At 46.3% G+C, this 19,723-nt stretch overlaps 1 protein-coding gene across 2 annotated transcripts in view; it reads right to left on the bottom strand.

Moving 5' to 3' along the window:
- Nucleotides 1-7,579: 7,579 nt before the first annotated feature.
- The window catches only part of LOC146174882 (uncharacterized), a 49,450-nt gene continuing 37,306 nt past the window's right edge, over nt 7,580-19,723 (bottom strand). The window contains exon 4 of one of the 2 annotated variants that reach the window (XM_084583194.1): nt 7,580-8,253. In XM_084583194.1, coding sequence (XP_084439320.1) covers nt 8,079-8,253 — 175 coding nt within the window. In that variant the 3' untranslated portion in view covers nt 7,580-8,078. The remainder of the gene's footprint in view (nt 8,254-19,723) is intronic. The other variant, XM_084583193.1, reaches the window with a different exon arrangement.

Below are 19,723 nucleotides of genomic sequence, written 5' to 3' on the forward strand. Positions count from 1 at the left end.
ACAGATCTCGGCGCATCTTTCGCGACAAAGAAAATGATAACGCGTCGTATCGCGACAATGAGCATGAACAAACACGGGATACAGAATTGGTACGCGTGCCAGAATCACAGTGATAAGGCCGCTTGCCGGCGGCTGTTAAAAAACAACAAATAAAGTTTTGAAGGTTTCGCGACATTACTTCCCCCTTAAAAAAAAACATCGCTTCGATGTTCCAAAACAAAGCAACTTAAACTTAAACAATGCTAAGTTTAAACACCACAGATTCTTTAACACGCGTAATATGGCTTCAGTCGTGCAACATGTACAATTTCTGGGCGTTCGCGTCGCCGTTGTGATGCTGACGTTCCGTCGGGAATGACTTCATAGTCCAGTGGTCCGACACGGCGAATGATTGTGTACGGCCCAAAGTATCGACGCAACAACTTTTCACATAGTCCACGACGGCGAATTGGTGTCCAAACCTACACTTGGTCTCCTGGGTTGTACTCTGCGTTGCGTCGTCGTAAGTTGTATCGTCGGCTGTCGGTGCGCTGTTGGTCTTTAATACGCAGACGTGCGAGTCGGCGGGCTTCCTCTGCACGCTGCAGGTAGGCGGCGACGTCAAGGTTGTCCTCGTTGGCTACGTGCGGAAGCATTGCGTCGAGCGTCGTCGTGGGCTTTTTGCGTGTGAGACATTTGCTTGTGAACATACGCACAGGCTTTACCCAAAGGCAAACTGTGAGCGTCCCTAGCTCATGGCGATAATAGTGCACGCGTGTTAATTGTATGTAGTGTCTCACCCAAACGTTGTCCTAGGAGTTGCATTCTTATTCATCATCATCATCATCATCATCATCATCATCATCATCATCATCCTCCTGACTATACCCACTGCCGGGCGAAGGTCTCTCCCATATTTATCCATTTAACCCGGTTCTGTGCTAGCTGCATCCACTTGACCCCTGCGAACGTCTTAACCTCATCCACCCACCTAACTTTCTGCCGCCCCCTGCTACGCTTTCCTTCCCTTGGAATCCAGTTTGTTACCCTAAGCGAGTATCGGTTATCCTCTCTTCGCACTACATGTCCTGCCCATGCCCATTTCTTCTTCTTAATTTCCACTGAAATGTCGGTAACTTGAGGTATTTCTCTGACCTACTCAGCACGCTTCCTATCTCTTAATGTTACCCCTACCATTTTTCGTGGTAGGGGTAGCATTAGGTAACATTAACCAATGGGGCTGAAACGTGGAGGCTAACCAAGAGAGTTCAACTTAAGTTGAGGACAACCCAGAGGGCTATGGAACAAAAAACAGTGTTCTTATCAGCATTCTTTTTGCTGTCACCTGTTTCGAACTCTTTAAAAATTGTTGATTTTTCTCGTTACCAACTTCTCTAAATTTGTACCCGACACTAGTAACCTTTTCGAAATCACGTCACGCTGGGAGCGTAATTGAGCCGTAAATGTTAGACCTCGTAAGCAATTGTATAGCGAAATGATTAAAAAAGTGTGATGACACAATCGACTAGAAGGTAGTGCTGATTCTCTTACGAAGGTGATGCTGATTACAGGTAACACCTTTTGAAAGCTCGACAAACCGTTTAATTTTTTGCTAATTGCGTCTCGGATAGATAGCCGCATTTGATGGAGAAGCTAGTTTTGTCGACTCTCAAATTGTTTTCCAAGCTGATTATCGTGAGTCAAGTTTTGAAAACCGGACTTTCACTCTCGCGTGTTCCACAGCCTGACACAAGCTTTTGATATACGTCCTCTCTTTCGCTTGCTCTGTGATATACAGCATGTTGCTAATTTACCAGTAATACCACAGCTTCCGCTTGCTTTCTGGGATGCCATGCAGTTAAACATATCGAAGTAGCATAGCACACCTTTCCAGAATTTCTTTTATGCTTTGTGTATTAAGTGGAATTTGGCTTTGCTCCTGTTTTTGCGTTAATGCCAGAAAGCCACAAAACACATGCTGGGCTATTAGTAGTGCTGAATTTTGTATCTCGAATAAGTATTCTCAAAAACTCGCGGCACATTAACTTTTTAACATTTGTGCCCATCAATGCTAAGCACGTACTCAGTTCCAGTATTAGTTAATCAGCGTGGGAGCTAATAGGCGCGGTTTGCAAAACTGCCACAACCTAAACAATGATAGAAAGCCCTAGTTACCAATAAATGCGAGCATTTGTCTCTGTTGTGAAGTGCGACATTTATAAGGGTAACATAATAAAGGCGATTATGTGCTTAGAAAATGGTTCTCATGTTCACAGCATAACCCACAGCAGCGCTGCGGAGTGGGGAGAAAAGCGCTTACATCTTTTGGTTTGTTTCGGTGGGTTTAAAGTCCTATACCACCTCAAACTGTGGAGAGAGGCAGTTTTGAACAGTTCCGGAAATTTTCCGGGGTTCATTACGTGCGCTGCCATCGCACAGCACACTGACATCTTGCTCTTCGCCTCGATCGAAAAGCGGCCGCCTCAGCCAGAATTCGATCCCGCATCCTTGGGTGCAGCAGCAAACGCTGTGTTTCGCTATCGCCGTCGGGCAGTGTATTCGACACGGTAATTCCTGCTATGAAGCGAGAACTGAAAGTTGCACGATTAAGCCGATTAAGCTCTGTGCTAAACTGCAACGCAAACTCGTACTGTGCAGTGAATTTCGTCGCGTAAATCAACTCCCACATGTGCGCTGAATTTTTCCTTCGTCCTACTTGCTTTAACTACCTTAAATTCTCGGTTTTCTCTAGAGCATGTAAAGTTGTAAAAGAGCGGTTCCAAGCCAGATTTGATCCCAAGAACTAAGTAGACTATGGCTATGAAGAATACGTGACGTGGATAGCTGCGGGCTCGAGTCATGTGGCCTGAGAGCTTAACTTTGCGCTAACACAGTTTTGGTAACTAGAAGGCACGTCCCGTTCCAAACTGTTTTGTATACGCTCATTACATTGTTTTTGGCAATGACTGAAGTTCATTTTCTCGGTTCTCTTTGTGTTAGCGTCCTTTGACTTCGTTTCTACTGCTCTAATGCTTAATAGACGCGCACCTGAGATGATCAAGGCAAAACAATAAGAAGATCCTGAACCTCACTGATAAGGCGAAATCCTTTCAAAGCTCATGGAACGAAAATCACTGCGCAGGAGCTGCGCACATGAGCTTCGTCGCATCTGTCCGCTGATGTGTCACTCGCAAATAGCGGGCGTGCTAAAGGGAGAATTAAGAATGAAAACAATTCATAGTGATAGGTAATGAATAAAAGTTATAAATAGAAATCGGCAGAGGTATTGATTTTTGCCAATGAATAAGAATGACTAAAAATAACTCGTAATTACTGCAATTTATTGGAAATGCCAAGAAAATACGCACGACTCATCATGACTGCTAATGACTACAAACCGATCAACATAAACGACGACTTGTGATGACCGTAACTGATTGGTAATCTGTAAAAATGCTTAGCTATAAGTACTAATGACTGCAATTACAGGCCTGACATATTTTAACAACTAGACAAATTTGTCAAACGATGACTTGAAATGATCGCAACTAAGTGGAAATGGGCCAAATGATTAGGCATGACTCATGACGAGTGCTAATTACTGCGAAAAGACAAGTATGTCAGTATGTCAAACGACAACCTGTAATGACCGCAACGGATTGGAAATAGGCGCAACTGATTGGAAATTACTAGAAATGCTTAGATATGAGTGATAATGACTACAATGACTAGGCATGACTCATCCTGTCTACAAACTAAGCATTATATTCCTAGGCTTTAGCCGTTGTTTTAAAAGACACATAAGCGACCCTCTTTATTTTTATTTAGTGTGTATGTGTCGTTCCGCCGGGAGAAGTAAGGAGTTTTCCATTTATGTGTTTAAATGTTCGTTTGCGTAGTTTGCCTTGCTTTGGGTTTTTGTTATTTGGCCGTCATTTTGCTAAGACGGCACAAAGTGGTAACCCAGTAGATTTTCCTAATGAGATTTCCAATATGAGCCTTAAGAGTTGTATACAATTCTCTCGCATTTCTCCACTCTTGTTGCACGTTTATACTGTTTAATGTGCTCCTAGGACAGCCCATTAAAATGAAAATTGAAACAAAATTACGCTCTAAGTTGCTACCTCATCACCGTGATTCATTTTAGATGCCTCTTTTCTTAGAAACGCTGTAGAGAAATAATAATGGGTTACTGAGAATATAGCAAATTGTTGAATTACGCATGCTCAATAACTCTCTTCTACTACTGTGTGTGCGGTGTTTTTGTCTTCTGTTGTGTGGTGTAATGCTTCTAATGTGGTGTACCTTGTCATACTCCCGTGTCCTGCTACGTACGACACCTTTCTTTTAATCCTTACTTTTTCACGTCAATAATGGATGACACAAAGGTAGAATAATCTACACGTGAAAGATATTGCTGGTAAATGAACTTCCTCTTTTCACTCCGCACCAAGACAACCGCCTACCAATTTCGGGGGTCGTAGTAGCGGCGACTAGTTCGCCGGGAATTGGCACAGCCACGTGCCCACGCGCCGTATCAAGGCCACACGCATTGCGCGTACAAACACTTATTTGGCATGCCAGCTTGTTGCTCAGAGCAGTTTTTTTTTTCGGGATTTGTGAATATGCTACTTCAGGCATTGCAGTACGTGCAGTGACGGGAGCATGTTATCGCTCTTCTGCAGCGCTACTCTGTGCCGAAAAATCTATTTCTAGCTGTAGAACGGTTGAGGTATGCTGCTAGTCCGAAGGTCGTTGCTGAATTTGGGCTTGGGAAGCCGAACCACGGTCATTGGTAATATACAGCACTGAACGCGGGAAATTGCTTCCACGTTCTCCTCTTTATGTTATGCGATTGTTCTAAAGGGCGCCATCTACATTTCAGGCACGTGCTGTTTTCGTGGTTTTTATATAACACGTGGGTACAAAACAGGGCATCACTTATTATTTTCCTTTATTTATAAGCTAAGCCCTTTTGACATATGCGTAAGATATTGTAATGGACTCTCCCTCCTAATACGTTTATTAAGAGTTTTCCCATTCTCAACTCCCAATAGAGTCCTTGTAGGTTGATTTGTTTTTCCGGTAGTGCATTTCTTATCTATAATGTTTCTGCATTATCTTTCTATCAGCCTTCTGATTCTGAATGTTTTCTGCCTTCAGCACGAATATTGAGAGAAATATTAGATGAATGAGTTTCGCATACGTCTCGCTATTTAATTTGAGCCATATATAATAAATGCAATTTAGCGTTAAACCCAGCACTAAAAAGGCTTTTTGCTTCTTGTTGCGCTTAAAGTATCTGCAAACACCCTTATCCAGTCAAACTATCTGCGCTATTCCTATTATACGAATATGCTCTTTACTTGAAAAGTTAGAAAGGCAGACAAAGGAGCTGTGGTTACCAAAGTTCTTAGTTACCGCTGCACCTTCAGTTGGGAAGAGGACAAGAGAACAGGAATAGGAACATTGAGGATTCTTCCCTTTTCTTGCTGTTACGAAAAGAATGGTAGTTGGTTTGCAAAGAAATTGGTTCTCGGTATGTATGGCTAAGTGAAAAATGAAAAATGGCCAGGTACACTGTCAAAGGAGATGACGAAGCCTGAAGGAGGTTTCAAGTGAGCGAGCGCGAAGTTTAAGGGATAAGGGAGGAGAGGGCAGTCGAGGGTGCCAGAAGAATTAAAGTAGTATGCCAACATGACCTTGCTGCACGAACGGAAACGGTAGAACAAAACCGAGCCGTTGCGAACTGGGCACAAGTATCAAACTGTCAAGAAACGAAAATCGAAAATTTAGCCGACGGGAGGGAAACCACCGGGCTTCATGCAACCTGCAGAGAGCCGATACCCATGGGAAATCGTAGCTTGCGACATTATGGGTCCTTATCCCAGATCAGTGAAAGAGAATCGCTACAATTGTTAGTAATCGCTGATCATTTCTCGAAATGGGTAGAATTGTATCCCCTGAGTAGGCTAGACTCGAAAATAATTTGGGATAAGCTACTAGAAACATTCACTCGCTTTGGTTTCCCAGCTCAGCTTATCACTGGTAATGGCACGTATTTCACCGGTAGGATATTCAGTGCCACCTGCAAAGTTCTTGGCGTGCAGCACAAAAAGACTACGCCCTGCCACCCTCAAGCAAACATTACATAGCGAGTGAATCGAAATCTCAAGACTATGATGGTGGCATTCCCGGAGCGGCACAAGGACTGGGACGCTCGTATCCAGGAGATGGCCTTCGCCACAAGAACCACAGTAAACCGGTTAACAGGTTTTAGGGAGCGGCCATTCTCCTTGGTCGTGAGCTCAGGTTCCCTATTGAGCATGCTCTGAATGGCTCTGATTTACCGGGTCTTAGCCATTGCGCATGATCTTTCCAGCCGCTTGGCCGAGACTCTGAAGGAGACAAGGGAAAACTTGGACCTTGCCCGCCTGGAACACTGTAACCAGTACAACAAGGGAAGGCGACCTTTGGAGTTCACAGTCGGCGACAAAGTCCTTCGCCGCACGCACCCACTAAGTGACGCAGCAAAAGGGTTTGCTGCTTCTCTCGCTCCACGATGGACTGGCCCTTACAAGATAACAATGCCCGTGTCTCGGCTTTCTTACTTTATCCGCCATGTGCAGGGTGGTCGAGAAACCGGACCAGTCAACGTGGCCGATCTTCGAGCTTACCACAACCGTCCACTAGCCACATAGAACCACTTGACCTAGCAGGCACTACGGTTACCCACGCTCGGCGAATACCTCCAAGCATGCGCCCCTGAAGGAGCAGTACCAGTTCCATCCTTATCCCGCGTTATTTTTGTTTTACACCTCGGGAGTTGTCCCGTCTTGAGAGGGGGGAGTGTGGTGCCCCACAGCCCATTTTAGTGTTTCAAACCACGCGCGCTTTTTTCTGTTTGTGTTGGTGTCCGCCCGGGCAGCGCGAGTACGCATGAGCGAGCTGCCCTGAGCGGGGACGGCATGTTATCGGCGCGAGACCGAGGGTAGATAAGCGCGTCGGAAGCATGGCTCGGGGCTTTTTCGCTGGGCGGCCGGCCAGCGGAGGGCGGCGAGGCAGCGTCTCAGGCCGGCAGGATGTACACGGACGACGGAGCGGAGTCCTGCGAGACGAAGACGGAAGGGGCATATTCAAGAATGCCTTAGGAGTGTTAGCGTGAGTGCTGCCACGCGAGTAGCAATGCGTTTGTGCCATCATCAACGCTTTGGCCCTATTACCCGCCCTATCCGCGCCGCAGTGTGTTTTGTGTTGCCGCGGTGAAGCCCTGACCTATGTTCCGTTTTATTCTGCATAGTTCATTGTCGCGCACTTCGACGGCATGTCTCCAGCGCAGTTTTGACCAATGCTGTTTCTTTTCTATTTTATACTTTTCTGTTGATCCGGAATAAACCAGTGTTTTTAAGAAAGACTCGGTTTTTCACTCGTCGGGCGATACCATCGCTCGCGGACCCGTATTTTAGAAGGCGGAGCCTTCAATATTTACACCCTTAGTATTTTGCAGTTATAAATTCTTCGCTTTGGCAGACTAAATGTCAGTGACACTGCCAGGTGATGGTAACGCAGCCGATGACAGCAAATGAGTCTGGACTTGCACTAAAAGAACTCTTTATTGGGTTTATTAATACCATCGAGTGAACTAAGCAATTCGTCGCGGTGATAAAAGAAAGCGTTCTTGATCTTCTTTAAACTTTGAATCCTCATGAAATTTAGCAATTCTCAATTTATAGAATGCTCTAGAAGATTTAGATAAATCACCCAAATAATATTGGAAAAGACCACAATAATACTAAAATAGTTGTACTCGCCTGCAATCAGCCTGATGTCGTGCATCTGGCTCACAAAGAAAATGTTAAAGGCGTGTTTATGAAACAACAAAAACCACAAGATAAATCTATGCGCAACTATCATAGGGATTAATCCGCATGTCTTTGGTCGCGGAAAATGAAAAGCGCTGAAAGGCGCCGGCAATATAATAGCGCTAACAATTTAAAAGTGAACCTGAGAGGGAAAGGCTCGTGTACGCCGTGCTTCGCGCGAAATGTTTCTGCATGGAGGGAAAATATTCATTTGAGAACCCTGATTATAAGAATCATCTAAGCGTCCCGGTGATTCATGGTTCTGCAGTGTTGAATAAGCATGGCATTGTTTTGAAACGTGTCATTATTGACATTGAGCAGGTCCATTTTGCGGCATTGGGGAACTCCCAACATGCGTAATGCATTTTCCATCACAGCACTGGCCAAGACGACCTTCTGGGCTTCCTTCGTTCTGCGCAGAACAAAAAGGCAGATTAGAAATCTGTGATATCATCTAGAGCAAATACGTTTTAAAATAGTGTTAGGTCTATTTGAACATTATATAAAATTGGTTCTGTTTGCTTTATGTTGATTAGTAGTTTTAAATCCCAATGCGACTTGAGTATTCAGAACTGCCGTAGTGGAGGGTGCAGGAAATTTCAAAAACTAGGTTTGATTAACGTGTACTGGAATCGCGAGCACACAGGCGCCTAACGTTTCACTTCCATCGTGAAGCGGTCGACGGGGTCGGTACGCTATCTCGCATCCCTGAGCAAAGCAGTCAAGCACCAACGCACAGCATCGCGAATGAGGACGCATGAAAAGGCGCATTATAAAGCGCGGTTATGTCCACTCCGTATATAATTTTATTTCTGAACGAAAACTGATATTGGATTGCTTTAGGGTTAGGTTAGAAAAACAGCTCCATAAAGAACAAATCCAGGCACTACCATCACCTCACATTCATTGAGTTGTCTTTGGTTCGCACGGTTGTTTTCATTTAACTGCAACACTTGCGTATAGAAAGAAGACATTAGGAGGAAGCCATTCTCATCCTGAGCTTCTGCTTCTGGCACATCTACAACAAAATATTTCATTACGGTCATATGTAAGCGCCCCGAAAAGGTCAATCCGCTATCTAGGTGCACCTATCAATTCAAGCTATGGTGGACAACGCAACACACTTCTAGGGTATGGCCGCTGCCTGTTGCTTCGGACTTATGCATGGAGCAGCGGTGCACGGTTCCTCCATATTGCTACTTTGTTCATCAGAATGGCCAGCTACGCTACAATTTGGTACACGTTACACAAAGCAAAGAGAGACCAACTGCTTTCAGTATTGACTTCACAGACCACAAAAATTCATCTGCCATTAGACATGCGGTTGCTTGACCTTCCATAATTGAGGCTGTTGCCCTATTAAGGAAGAGCTTACAGAGATCAGGTCAAATATGTGCAAGAACGAACACCTGGCATTGAATTAAAGTCTGTGGCCGCGAAGCCCCTGACCAAGAATGAACTAACGCTCTTTCAGAAAACAGAAGAAAAATGATTTATTACAAGGACCATCATTCTTCTGGTACGAAGACAGTCATTAAGGGGGTAGCCAATCAATATAATTATGTACCAGACTTGAGAGACCTCAAAAATTTAAGGTCGCCACGTTATCAGTTTCCGCCGTGTCAGGTGCTCCCAATCTATTCTCATCCCGTTTGAAGGAGGCTGCAAGCTGCTCCTTCAAGCAATGTTTTCGTTTTAAGTCAGCAATCTTTAATAGCTCATTGGCGTGGATCGTGTCCGTCTGTTTTTGACGCGTTCGGTACGTAAGAGACGGTAGCTGGCAGCTGACACGGCCGAGAACTAACTGGATGTCGAGCTTCCTTGCAGTATGTTTGGCAGGAGCTACCAACTCGGTGCTCTCCTTTCATATGGGACGGTGATATCAGAATCAGCATGCCAAGACCCTGTCATTCACGTATGCCTAGAACACGCAGGTACGTTCATACTGCTTAGATAAAAGCAGGGCTATATATGTTGACTTGTAGATTACGCTACCGCACCATCGCAAAGGCGGGAGTAAAAACATAAACAGGTGTCGATGGTGGAAGTGAAAATAGAGGGAAAGAGGTGCCGTAGTGGTGGGCTTCGGACTACCGCGCGTAGAGGCTTTCGCTTCATCGAATTTTAGGGATCCAAAGTGCCCCCTAGAATTTATTTCCTCATTGGGCACCCGCGTTTACTCTCCTCGCGTCAAGTACAGACTATACATGTATTGCATCAGTTTACACCAATTCATCTACGATTGACCCGCAGTAAACGATTCTCCTACGTTGCTCCGCTTCAAGGATGCAGTTTCTTGTTGGCCAAAATTTAGACACACGACACTTCTACGGAGTCTGCTGACATAGTTGCCATGGTGAGCATTCTGCTATTTTGTCTTTATTTTGCCTGCTGTCTATTTTATTTATTAATTTATTTATGCCGCAAAGGCCCCATTTAAGAGGTATAACATAAGGGAGTGGTTGACGAGTACATGAATCATTTGATGAATGATCTGAAGGTTGATGGGTCTATCTGTCAATCTTAGAATGCTGCCACGTAGGCCCAAGGTATTGATTTTGGGCCAGTCGAAGTCTCATCGAAAACGCCAGATTTCTGCCGTCTACTTAAACATACAAGTGGCGAGCGCTGGCCACTGCAAAGCGCTTCGGTCATTTGGAGAAATTACATCTCCCTCATATTGAATCCGCAAGCAGCCCCAGCTAAACATATTGCGCATCAAGGCAAATAAGACAATCCGCCACACAATTGGCGTGCGCATGTCGGTTAACCCTGCTTCAGAATACGTTTCGTCGCCACCGGCTGTATTGCTGTACCAGTCAGTACATGCAGCAGTTTCCATAATCCTTACACACTACAAGATAATGAACTCACATTTATGAGGCTGAGTCCCATTGCTAAAAAGACCTGCCCTACCCATTGAACAAGCAACATAAATCGCGCCCGCTTCTGATGCACTCTAACGTAATGCAGGTACCAGCAGTAACATAACCTCGCGGATAGTACTGCAGGAACATACAAGACAATCAGTTTTCCAGTGCCCTTCTGTACCATCTAGGTATACGTGCAAGGTGTCTTCTATACCCCTCTCTCAAGCAGTGAAACTCTTATCAGCATGCAGCTTTACTTTGGAAGCAGTAAATCAACTGCTAAAACTACAACTAGAGGAATCAACTGTGATTATTTCCTCTCGACCTTTACCGAAATCTACCCAAAAGATATTTCCAATGGCACTACAGCGGAATTAGAGGAGGTACAGAAAAATGTAATCTGCTGCTGCATGGCTAGCACAAACATCACGGATTATTGCGCATCAAAAACTCAACAAACTTCCTTTATTTCCTGGCTCGCATCTCACTCACACCAGTGTAGCACGCAGAAGCGAAACGTTTCAAAACGTCATTATAATTACTTAATTACTGATTTACACTTGTGCGTCTAATTTGATCAGGCAAGGCAAGTTCTATACCATAACGCCACAGTAAGATTCATTCTAATCTGCATTTATTACAGCCGCTTGCGTGCGGCTTTATCAATTTGATAGCAATTCTGTATTCTTTGTTCATGCTCTTTGTCGCGAAACGCGGTTTTATCAGTTTTTTTGTCGCGAAAGGCGTGTCGAGATATGTCTAGAAGATTAGGGCCACTCTTGTATGTTTGTGCAATGTTCTAGGTTGTGCTATCCACTGTTTGCGGCTTTGTATAAAAGTTTCTGCGCTGCCTTTAAATTTGACGTTGACGGGGGAGACGGGCATTCTTTCTTCGACGACCGCTGGGTACGGTTGTTCCTATCGTCGCCGCCGCTTGCTTAGTTCTTTTGCGGGCATAAATCAGCACAATAAAGAGTTTCCTCAGTGCACTCCAAACTCTATGTGTTGTCATCAGCACGTGAAAGTATAATATATACCGTCATCAAGAGCAGCAAAGTGGTCAGAATCATGCTACACAGACAGAAATACCGCTGGAAGATCACCGACAACACCAACACATTGTCTAATTCGACATCATTGCTTCCGACTCCCCGCTCGACACATCGTGTCGTTTCTCAATTGTGGAGTTGACATCGTAACACTACGTCACCTTTCCCGAGGGACAAGCGCGATGCCTGTAGGGTATGACCGCGAAAATTGTCCTGGGGGACGGGACGGGATTTCGTAGATAATGTGATAAAGCTGCTGCAAGAGTTTCTCCCAAAGGCCCGCCAGGCCAAAGAGAACTTCGGTGCCAAGTGGGGAGCGAACATCGCAATATTTACGGTTGCAAGGGCATTCTTGGACAGTCTCTATAGCGCTGAGGTGATCTTGCCCAACCTTTTAGTAGGAAGTTTTGGGCTATGCCATCAGACGTATACAGCCGGCATGGTCGTCTTTAGGCAGAAAACCGTGAAACGCCGGAAGTTGTTGAAGTCGAAAAATAGTTAAAGATAATTAAGCGATGCAATCTTGACTGCCGGAACTGTAAGCACATGTCACGAAAGGTATATCTACATCCCAAAAATGATGTTTTCAGATGTGTATATGACAAGCATTGCCGCAGGCGTCAGGCTAAAGCGCTCGAAGCGGTCAATAGGGTTATGACCTTATGACCTACAGTACAAAACACTATCGTCTGTCTCAACGTAGAAGGCCCTCCAGAAGAAATAAGGGCGAAATTCAGTCAATGAATTCGCCCTTGTGAATATGAATTCGAAGGAAGTCACAGCAACTTCCTTCAGACCAGGTGTCACCTTGCAAATGTGACTCTGCAGACTACAGGGTCACTATTGGTAGGTGACAGCTGGTGCAATGTAGGCATGCCCTCAAACGCAAATACAGCAGTCGTGTTGGAAAGAAGGACTCCGGCAGTGCTTGTCTCGATCAAAGCGCCGGAGGAGCTGGAGTACCGATTCAAATGTGGCGCACTCTGCATTCATATGATTGAATGCGTAATCAGTGATATATTTATGGATATAGCCCTCCTTTTCGGTCATATACTGCTCTGTTCACATTATTTCACGCTGCAGAGACGTGCTGAATGTACGATTGGTAATACTGGGTAGGGTAACTGTGCATGACAATCAAGGTGGGTGCCTGAACTTGCCAATTAAGTCTTTCTATTTCTGCTTAAGGATATCCAATATGTGACGCATTCTGCATGCATCTCGAACCAGACGCGACATCATAGGCATGTAGGAAATTACGTTAGCAAGTATGGCAGTATGGTCATACTAATTGTAGTAGCTTATCCTCTCATATATTATAACTCAGTCCACGTCGACTTTTTGTATGGTGCAAAACATGCAAGGAAGCAGGTTTGCGAGGCTGCACCATGACATAGTTTGGTTCTGGTGTTGGCTCCCTGGATGAACTTTTTGGACGTCATAGTCAGGGAAACGGGCTGGTGTCCACTGCAGTATTTCCGATAGTGGGCCTAGATTTGTTGTACCCCATCCTTCCACTAAACTGTTAAAGCATGCTCTCGAGTGGTCTAGACTCCACAGTCAACAGCAACTCCAGAACGCCAACGCGCACATCAAACATCTACCTCAAACTTCGAAGTCGTTTTGTCAGGCGCACCCCCAAAACACCCTAGTTGCAGATCGGCTTCTTGACTACGCACCGCAGCAATACAACTACCGGGTGCTCAAAAGCTCCGGTTATCCCACTGATGGTTTGTGACAGCTACCCTAACAACTGACGTACTGAACTTGTTTACGTGCTATACACTAATTACTACGACACAGGGCCTATACCAACCCACCTATCATACTCCTGGTAGAGCTGGGCCACACCTCCTGCTGAATTTTGTTGACAACAGGGACCACAGCTCAATTGTCATTTTACTTATGTCAAAAATGTATGGGTGCCAACTCAACAGTTTGAAGAGAAGCTCAAGACCTGAATCAATTCATAAATGTTTATTTCACTCCCTCTCTCTTCTCGCCAATTTTCTGCGATAAATGTCTGCAAGGTGATATTATTTTCGCAGTGATTTCACTGTTATACATATAAGCGCCGAAAAGACGAAAAAGTGAAGTAGCAAAAATGATTGCCGATATCAGCTATTTTATGAATCTTTGCAACAGCTCGCAGTAACGAACACATTGTTAGTATATCAACTAATACGCTAGTAGCCACTTTTATTTTTTTATCCTCCCTACCAATCTCAATTCTGTATGAAATGTTGAAATAGCTGCTTTCCAAGGCGCATTGAATTTGACTACACAGGGCGAACAACTAAAGAGGATGGATGCATTTGCTACTTTCGTTACTAATGAAAATATTGCAGGGAGACTGTGAATTGTACAAAAACGCAGATGAGACTGTACCGTTACTTTATGATTGGCTCTTATTTGCCATAAAAATTTTTTGATTTATTACGCAGGACGAGCTGAAATTGTGTGTGCTAGGCAGGAAAAATGCGTTGAGGTCATGCGTGTCACAAATGCATTCCTGTTTCTCGTGCAGACCCTGCTTTGTGCTAGACCTAGCGCTGCAGCAGGTGAAGAATGCCACTGAATATTCACACTTAGCATGGCGGAGCTGCATGTTCTCCGTTACAACCCAAGATCCAACAATCCCACCGATGAAGCCTGGGGCATGCGCATCTGGCCCTCGTGGATTGCTGCGAATCGCCCACCGTCATCGAAGTCAGCACTTTCGGGCATTTAAGTCCGACTGCTTCGCGGCCACCGACGAGTGGGCACGGCAGAGGCGTTGAGGCCATGTGCTTCACGAATTCATTCCTGTTTCTTGTCAAGGTAAGAGGCCAATGATTAGTATATATATATATATATATATATATATATATATATATATGGTGCCGATGGTGGGTTCGGATCCCACCATCGGCACGTTGTTTTTTCTTATACTTTGTGTCTAATTATCTTTCCCCTAAACAGATTACATTACTAATTTCTGTGGTTATCGAAGTAAACATTAAAAAAATGACCTAAAGATACCATCCCCAACGCTTTCCTTGGCCTCGCCGACTGTTGGCTTCCTTCCTTCATATATATATATATATATATATATATATATATATATATATATATATTGTGAGCCCTCCACGGATCTTCTTTCATTTGTACATACCATGATCTTTGTCTTCCTCTTGTACATACCGTCATCATCGTCCCGCGGCGCCGGCTCCGGCGCGCGCTTGGGTTTTCTCCATCAGATTAAACGCTCACACGGCATACCTTGCCTTGCCTTCACGACCTTGCCGTCTGGACCTGGCCTTCTTCCACAAGTGGTGGAGGTGAAATTAGATCCCCTTGCTGCCTTGTGCCCTGCCTCTCGCTGGAGCTACGTTCCGGTCGCTGTTTAACCACTACCATCGTCATGTCAACCGAGAGCAGTCCCGACCCGGCCGGACCCTCTACCTCGGCTACACCGCCGCCTCCGATGGTGCCCACACGACAACGCGACCCGCCGCTGTTCGCTGGTCGTCGCGACGAAGACGTCGATGACTGGCTTGACACTTATGAACGCTGCAGTGCCTACAACCGGTGGGATGATGCTTTGAAATTTCTGAACGTATCTTTCTACCTTATTGAGGTCGCCAGAAATTGGTTTATTAACCGCGAGCCCCACACCACAAACTGGCCCACCTTCAACAGCAGTTCCGACAGTACTTCGCTGACCCGGCTGTTCGGACGGAGATCGCAAGGAACAAGCTCGCTACCCGCCGTCAAGGTCCCGATGAGTCCTATGCGTCATACATAGAGGCCGTGCTGTCACTCTGTCGGCGTATTAGTCCCACTATGCCGGAATCTGAACGTGTACACCATGTCTTGAAGGGAATCAATTCAATGGCATATAACGCCCTGGTTGCCCAAAATCTATCAAGTGTTGATTCCATTATAACGACCTGCCAACGCATCGACCAGCTACAGTCCTCCCGATTGCAGCCCAGCTTCACTACTGCCCTGACCTCTTCTGACCTCGATCTACGAGCCATGATTCGAGCGATAATCCGCGAGGAGCTCCAAGCTCTCAGCCCTTTCTGCCGACACGGGTGCGATCATTCGTCTCCTCCTAACGACGCCTGTCTCCGCCACATCATTAAAGAAGAGTTGGCCACTATCAACCACCCTGTCACACCTGATTCTCCTGCACCTCACCCAGCACCGACTTACGCTCACGTCGCTGCATCCCCTCCTCCTTTTGTTCCCCCACCCCAAGCACCACCCTACAACCACATCAACGCCATGACGACGGCTCAACCGACGCCACCCTATTACGCACCTTGGCGCCCCTCTCGCCCAGTGTGCTATTATTGTGGAATTCGAGGACATATATCTCGCTTTTGTCGCCGTCGCATTCAGAACGAGCGACGTGGTTATGACGCCTTCGAAAGTGACACACCTGCATATTATCAGCGACGATAAATTCCCAGTCAACCTCGTCGATTCTCTCTACCGCCGGTATCCTCGTCTGAACCAAGTGGGGCTCATGTATCCCGACGCCGATCCCCTTCCCCATCCCGCCGCTCTATTTCGCCACTTCGACCAGCAACAACTGTTCCTGTCCGTAATTCGGAAAACTAAGCGATGCAGTTTCCGGAGGAGAAACTGCACTTTGCGAACTTGCAAGAAGTCCTCCTCGTCGCCCGTATAATATGATTTCCGTCTTAGCTGAAGGATTACCGGTCGAAGCTTTGATTGACACAGGAGCTGCACTTTCTGTTATTCATGCTGATTTGTGCCACCGTTTGCGGAAAGTAACGACACCATATGATGGACCTGAACTTCGTGGAGCAAATGGCGTCCCTCTGCACCCTTCAGCAAAGTGTACAGTTCGAGTTGTTATAGACGGCGCCCGCCACCATGTGCAGTTTGCTGTGCTTTCACCGTGTGCGCATTTGATGATTTTTGGATGGGATTTTTTGTCAACCACTTCAGCGTTAATTTCTTGTGGCGACCGTGTCATCCATATGACAGACAGTGATTGTTCATCTGACATTTCTGCACGGCATCATTTCCTCATTGCCGCAGCTGATACTGTATTGCCTCCACAGTGCGAAACACTTATTACCATTTCTTCCGAACACATCAGTGACGGGGATGTACTCATCGCACCATATCATCGTCATCTTGCACGTGGAATCGCCTTCCCATCAAGCCTTGTACGATTCCGCAGCAGCTCAGCAATAGTAGCTGCCACGAACACTTGCCATGAATCCCTCGTGCTGACTAAAGGAACTTCCCTGTCATGCATAGCGGATGCTCACCCTATATCCATGATGGTGCTCACTTTCCCGCTACCTCCGCAACGCGATTCATCGCAAGTCTCTCTTTCCATGCTGTCGAAGACAATCAATCCGAACCTCATGCCAAACCAACGTCAAGAATTGCTGCAATTGCTTCAAGCCCACCAAGCCATTTTTGATGCCACTTCCCCACCACTGGGACGGACTAGTGTTGCACATCACCGCATCCTTACCGAAGGTAACTCAATTGTACGCCGACGACCTTATCGGGTTTCTCTCTCGGAACGAAAAGTAATTGAAGAAAATGTCAATGACATGCTCCCTCGCGATATTATTCGTCCATCAACAAGCCCATGGTCCTCCCCAGTAGTATTAGTTAAAAAAAGGACGGATCCGTACGATTTTGTGTTGATTATCGCGCACTCAACAAAATTACCCGCAAAGACGTCTACCCGATGCCGCGTATTGATGACTCCCTTGACTCTCTCCAAGGTGCCGAATATTTCTCGACCTTGGACCTCCGCTCAGGTTATTGGCAAATACCTACGCATGAGGACGACAAAGAAAAAACCGCTTTCGCAACTCCTGACGGACTTTACGAGTTTAATGTTATGCCCTTCGGCCTTTGTAACGCACCCGCAACATTTGAAAGAATGATCGATACTGCACTCCGTGGCCTCAAATGGAGAACCTGTTTATGTTACTTGGATGACATTGTTATCTTTTCGTCAACATTTACCGACCATCTCACGCGCCTGAATGAAGTCCTCACGTGTCTAGCTTCAGCGGGCCTTCAGCTCAACACCAAGAAGTGCCACTTTGCAGAGAAGGAAATTCAAATATTAGGACATCTGGTTAGCCATGACGGCATTCGCCCAGACCCTGAAAAAATAACCGCGGTCTTGAACTTTCCTCGTCCGCAACGGACTACAGATTTGCGCAGTTTCCTCGGCCTGGCGTCCTATTTCCGGCGATTTATAAGACATTTTGCAACTATTGCTGCGCCACTTCATGAACTACTTAAAGCGCGCAGCCCTTTCGTGTGGACTGAACAGTGCAACACTGCTTTTAACGACCTAAAGCACGCCCTCACATCAGATCCAGTTCTTGGCCACTTCAGCGACAGCGCTCCTACCATCCTGCACACTGATGCCAGTGGTCACGGTCTTGGCGCTGTACTTCTGCAGCGCGATGCAACTTCACGTGAAAAAGTGATTGCCTTCGCCAGTCGGACCATGACTCCAGCTGAGAAAAACTACACCATTACCGAGCAGGAATGTCTCGCCGTCGTCTGGGCTGTTCAAAAGTTTCGCCCTTACCTGTATGGTCGGCATTTCACAGTTGTGACCGATCACCATGTTCTTTGCTGGCTATCTTCACTGAAAAATTTGACAGGCAGACTTGGCCGTGGGATTCTACGCCTGCAAGAATACCATTTCGACGTCGTTTATAAATCGGGCCGCCAACACCAAGACGCCGACGCTCTTTCTCGCTGCCCAGTTTCAGAATCAGCCTGCTGTTTTTCTTCACAATGCATTTCCACCTCTGACCACAGCCGATCATCACTTCCACCGACGCATATCACTGCAGTTTCTTTTGACGACTCTGAGAACAAGCACGCTCTCCGCTCACAGCAATTAGCTGATGCCTACTGTCGGCCCATCATCGACCGCCTTATCGGCGCTTCGAGCCCACCCAACGCTAGGCTTCGCTGACAGCTTCGCAATTTCAAGCTTGAAGATGGCATACTACGCCGCTACGTGTATTATCCTGATGGAACTCGCTGGCTCCCAGTAGTAGCACGTGTGCTTCGCCCACGTATACTAGCAGCTTTCCACGATGACGCTACCGCAGGTCACCTTGGTTTTAACAAAACATACGACCGCGTGAAAGGACGATTCTTCTGGCCTGGCCTGTCTACCACCGTAGCTAAATACGTTGCTTCCTCCCACCTGTGCCAACGTCGCAAGCGGCCGACTTCTTCCCCCGCTGGTCTCTTACAACCCCTTTCCTGTCCCGCCACACCATTCGACGTAGTCGGCATCGACTTATATGGTCCCCTACCTCTCTCCAATGGGGGTAACCATTGGATTATAACAGCTGTCGAACACCTTACACGCTATGCTGAGACCGCCCCTGTACCGACTGGTTCCGCTGAAGAGGTAGCTAATTTCTTTTTGCGGTCAATTGTATTGCGTCATGGGGCTCCTCGGGTGCTTCTAAGTGACCGCGGGACGGCCTTCTTATCGACAGTCGTATCCGAAGTTCTTCGTGCGTCATCCACCCTCCATAAGACAACCTCAAACTACCATCCCCAGACTAACGGTCTGACTGAGCGATTTCACCGCACCCTATCGGATATGCTATCCATGTACATCACACCGGATCATCAAAATTGGGATACTGTTCTACCATTCGTCACATTCGCCTAGAATACTGCAGTACAACGGACTACCGGTTACTCCCCATTTTTCCTCGTTTTCGGCCGTCCTCCAACTACAATCCTCGACACTTCCTTCTTCTCTACGCCCGACTACTACTCATAACTACCAGCCCAGTTCTTATTCCGTGTGGCCAGATGCCGTCATCTTGCCCGTCTCAACACAGAAGCGTGCCAGCAGGACCGCAAGAGTCGCTACGATTCGAAATATCGCGTGGTCTCTTTTCGTCCTGGTGACGAAGTACTGCTG

This window comes from Amblyomma maculatum, chromosome 11, assembly GCF_055883805.1.
Source record: "Amblyomma maculatum isolate TAMU_Amacu chromosome 11, ASM5588380v1, whole genome shotgun sequence".
In the NCBI taxonomy this organism is placed as follows: Eukaryota; Metazoa; Arthropoda; class Arachnida; order Ixodida; family Ixodidae; genus Amblyomma; species Amblyomma maculatum.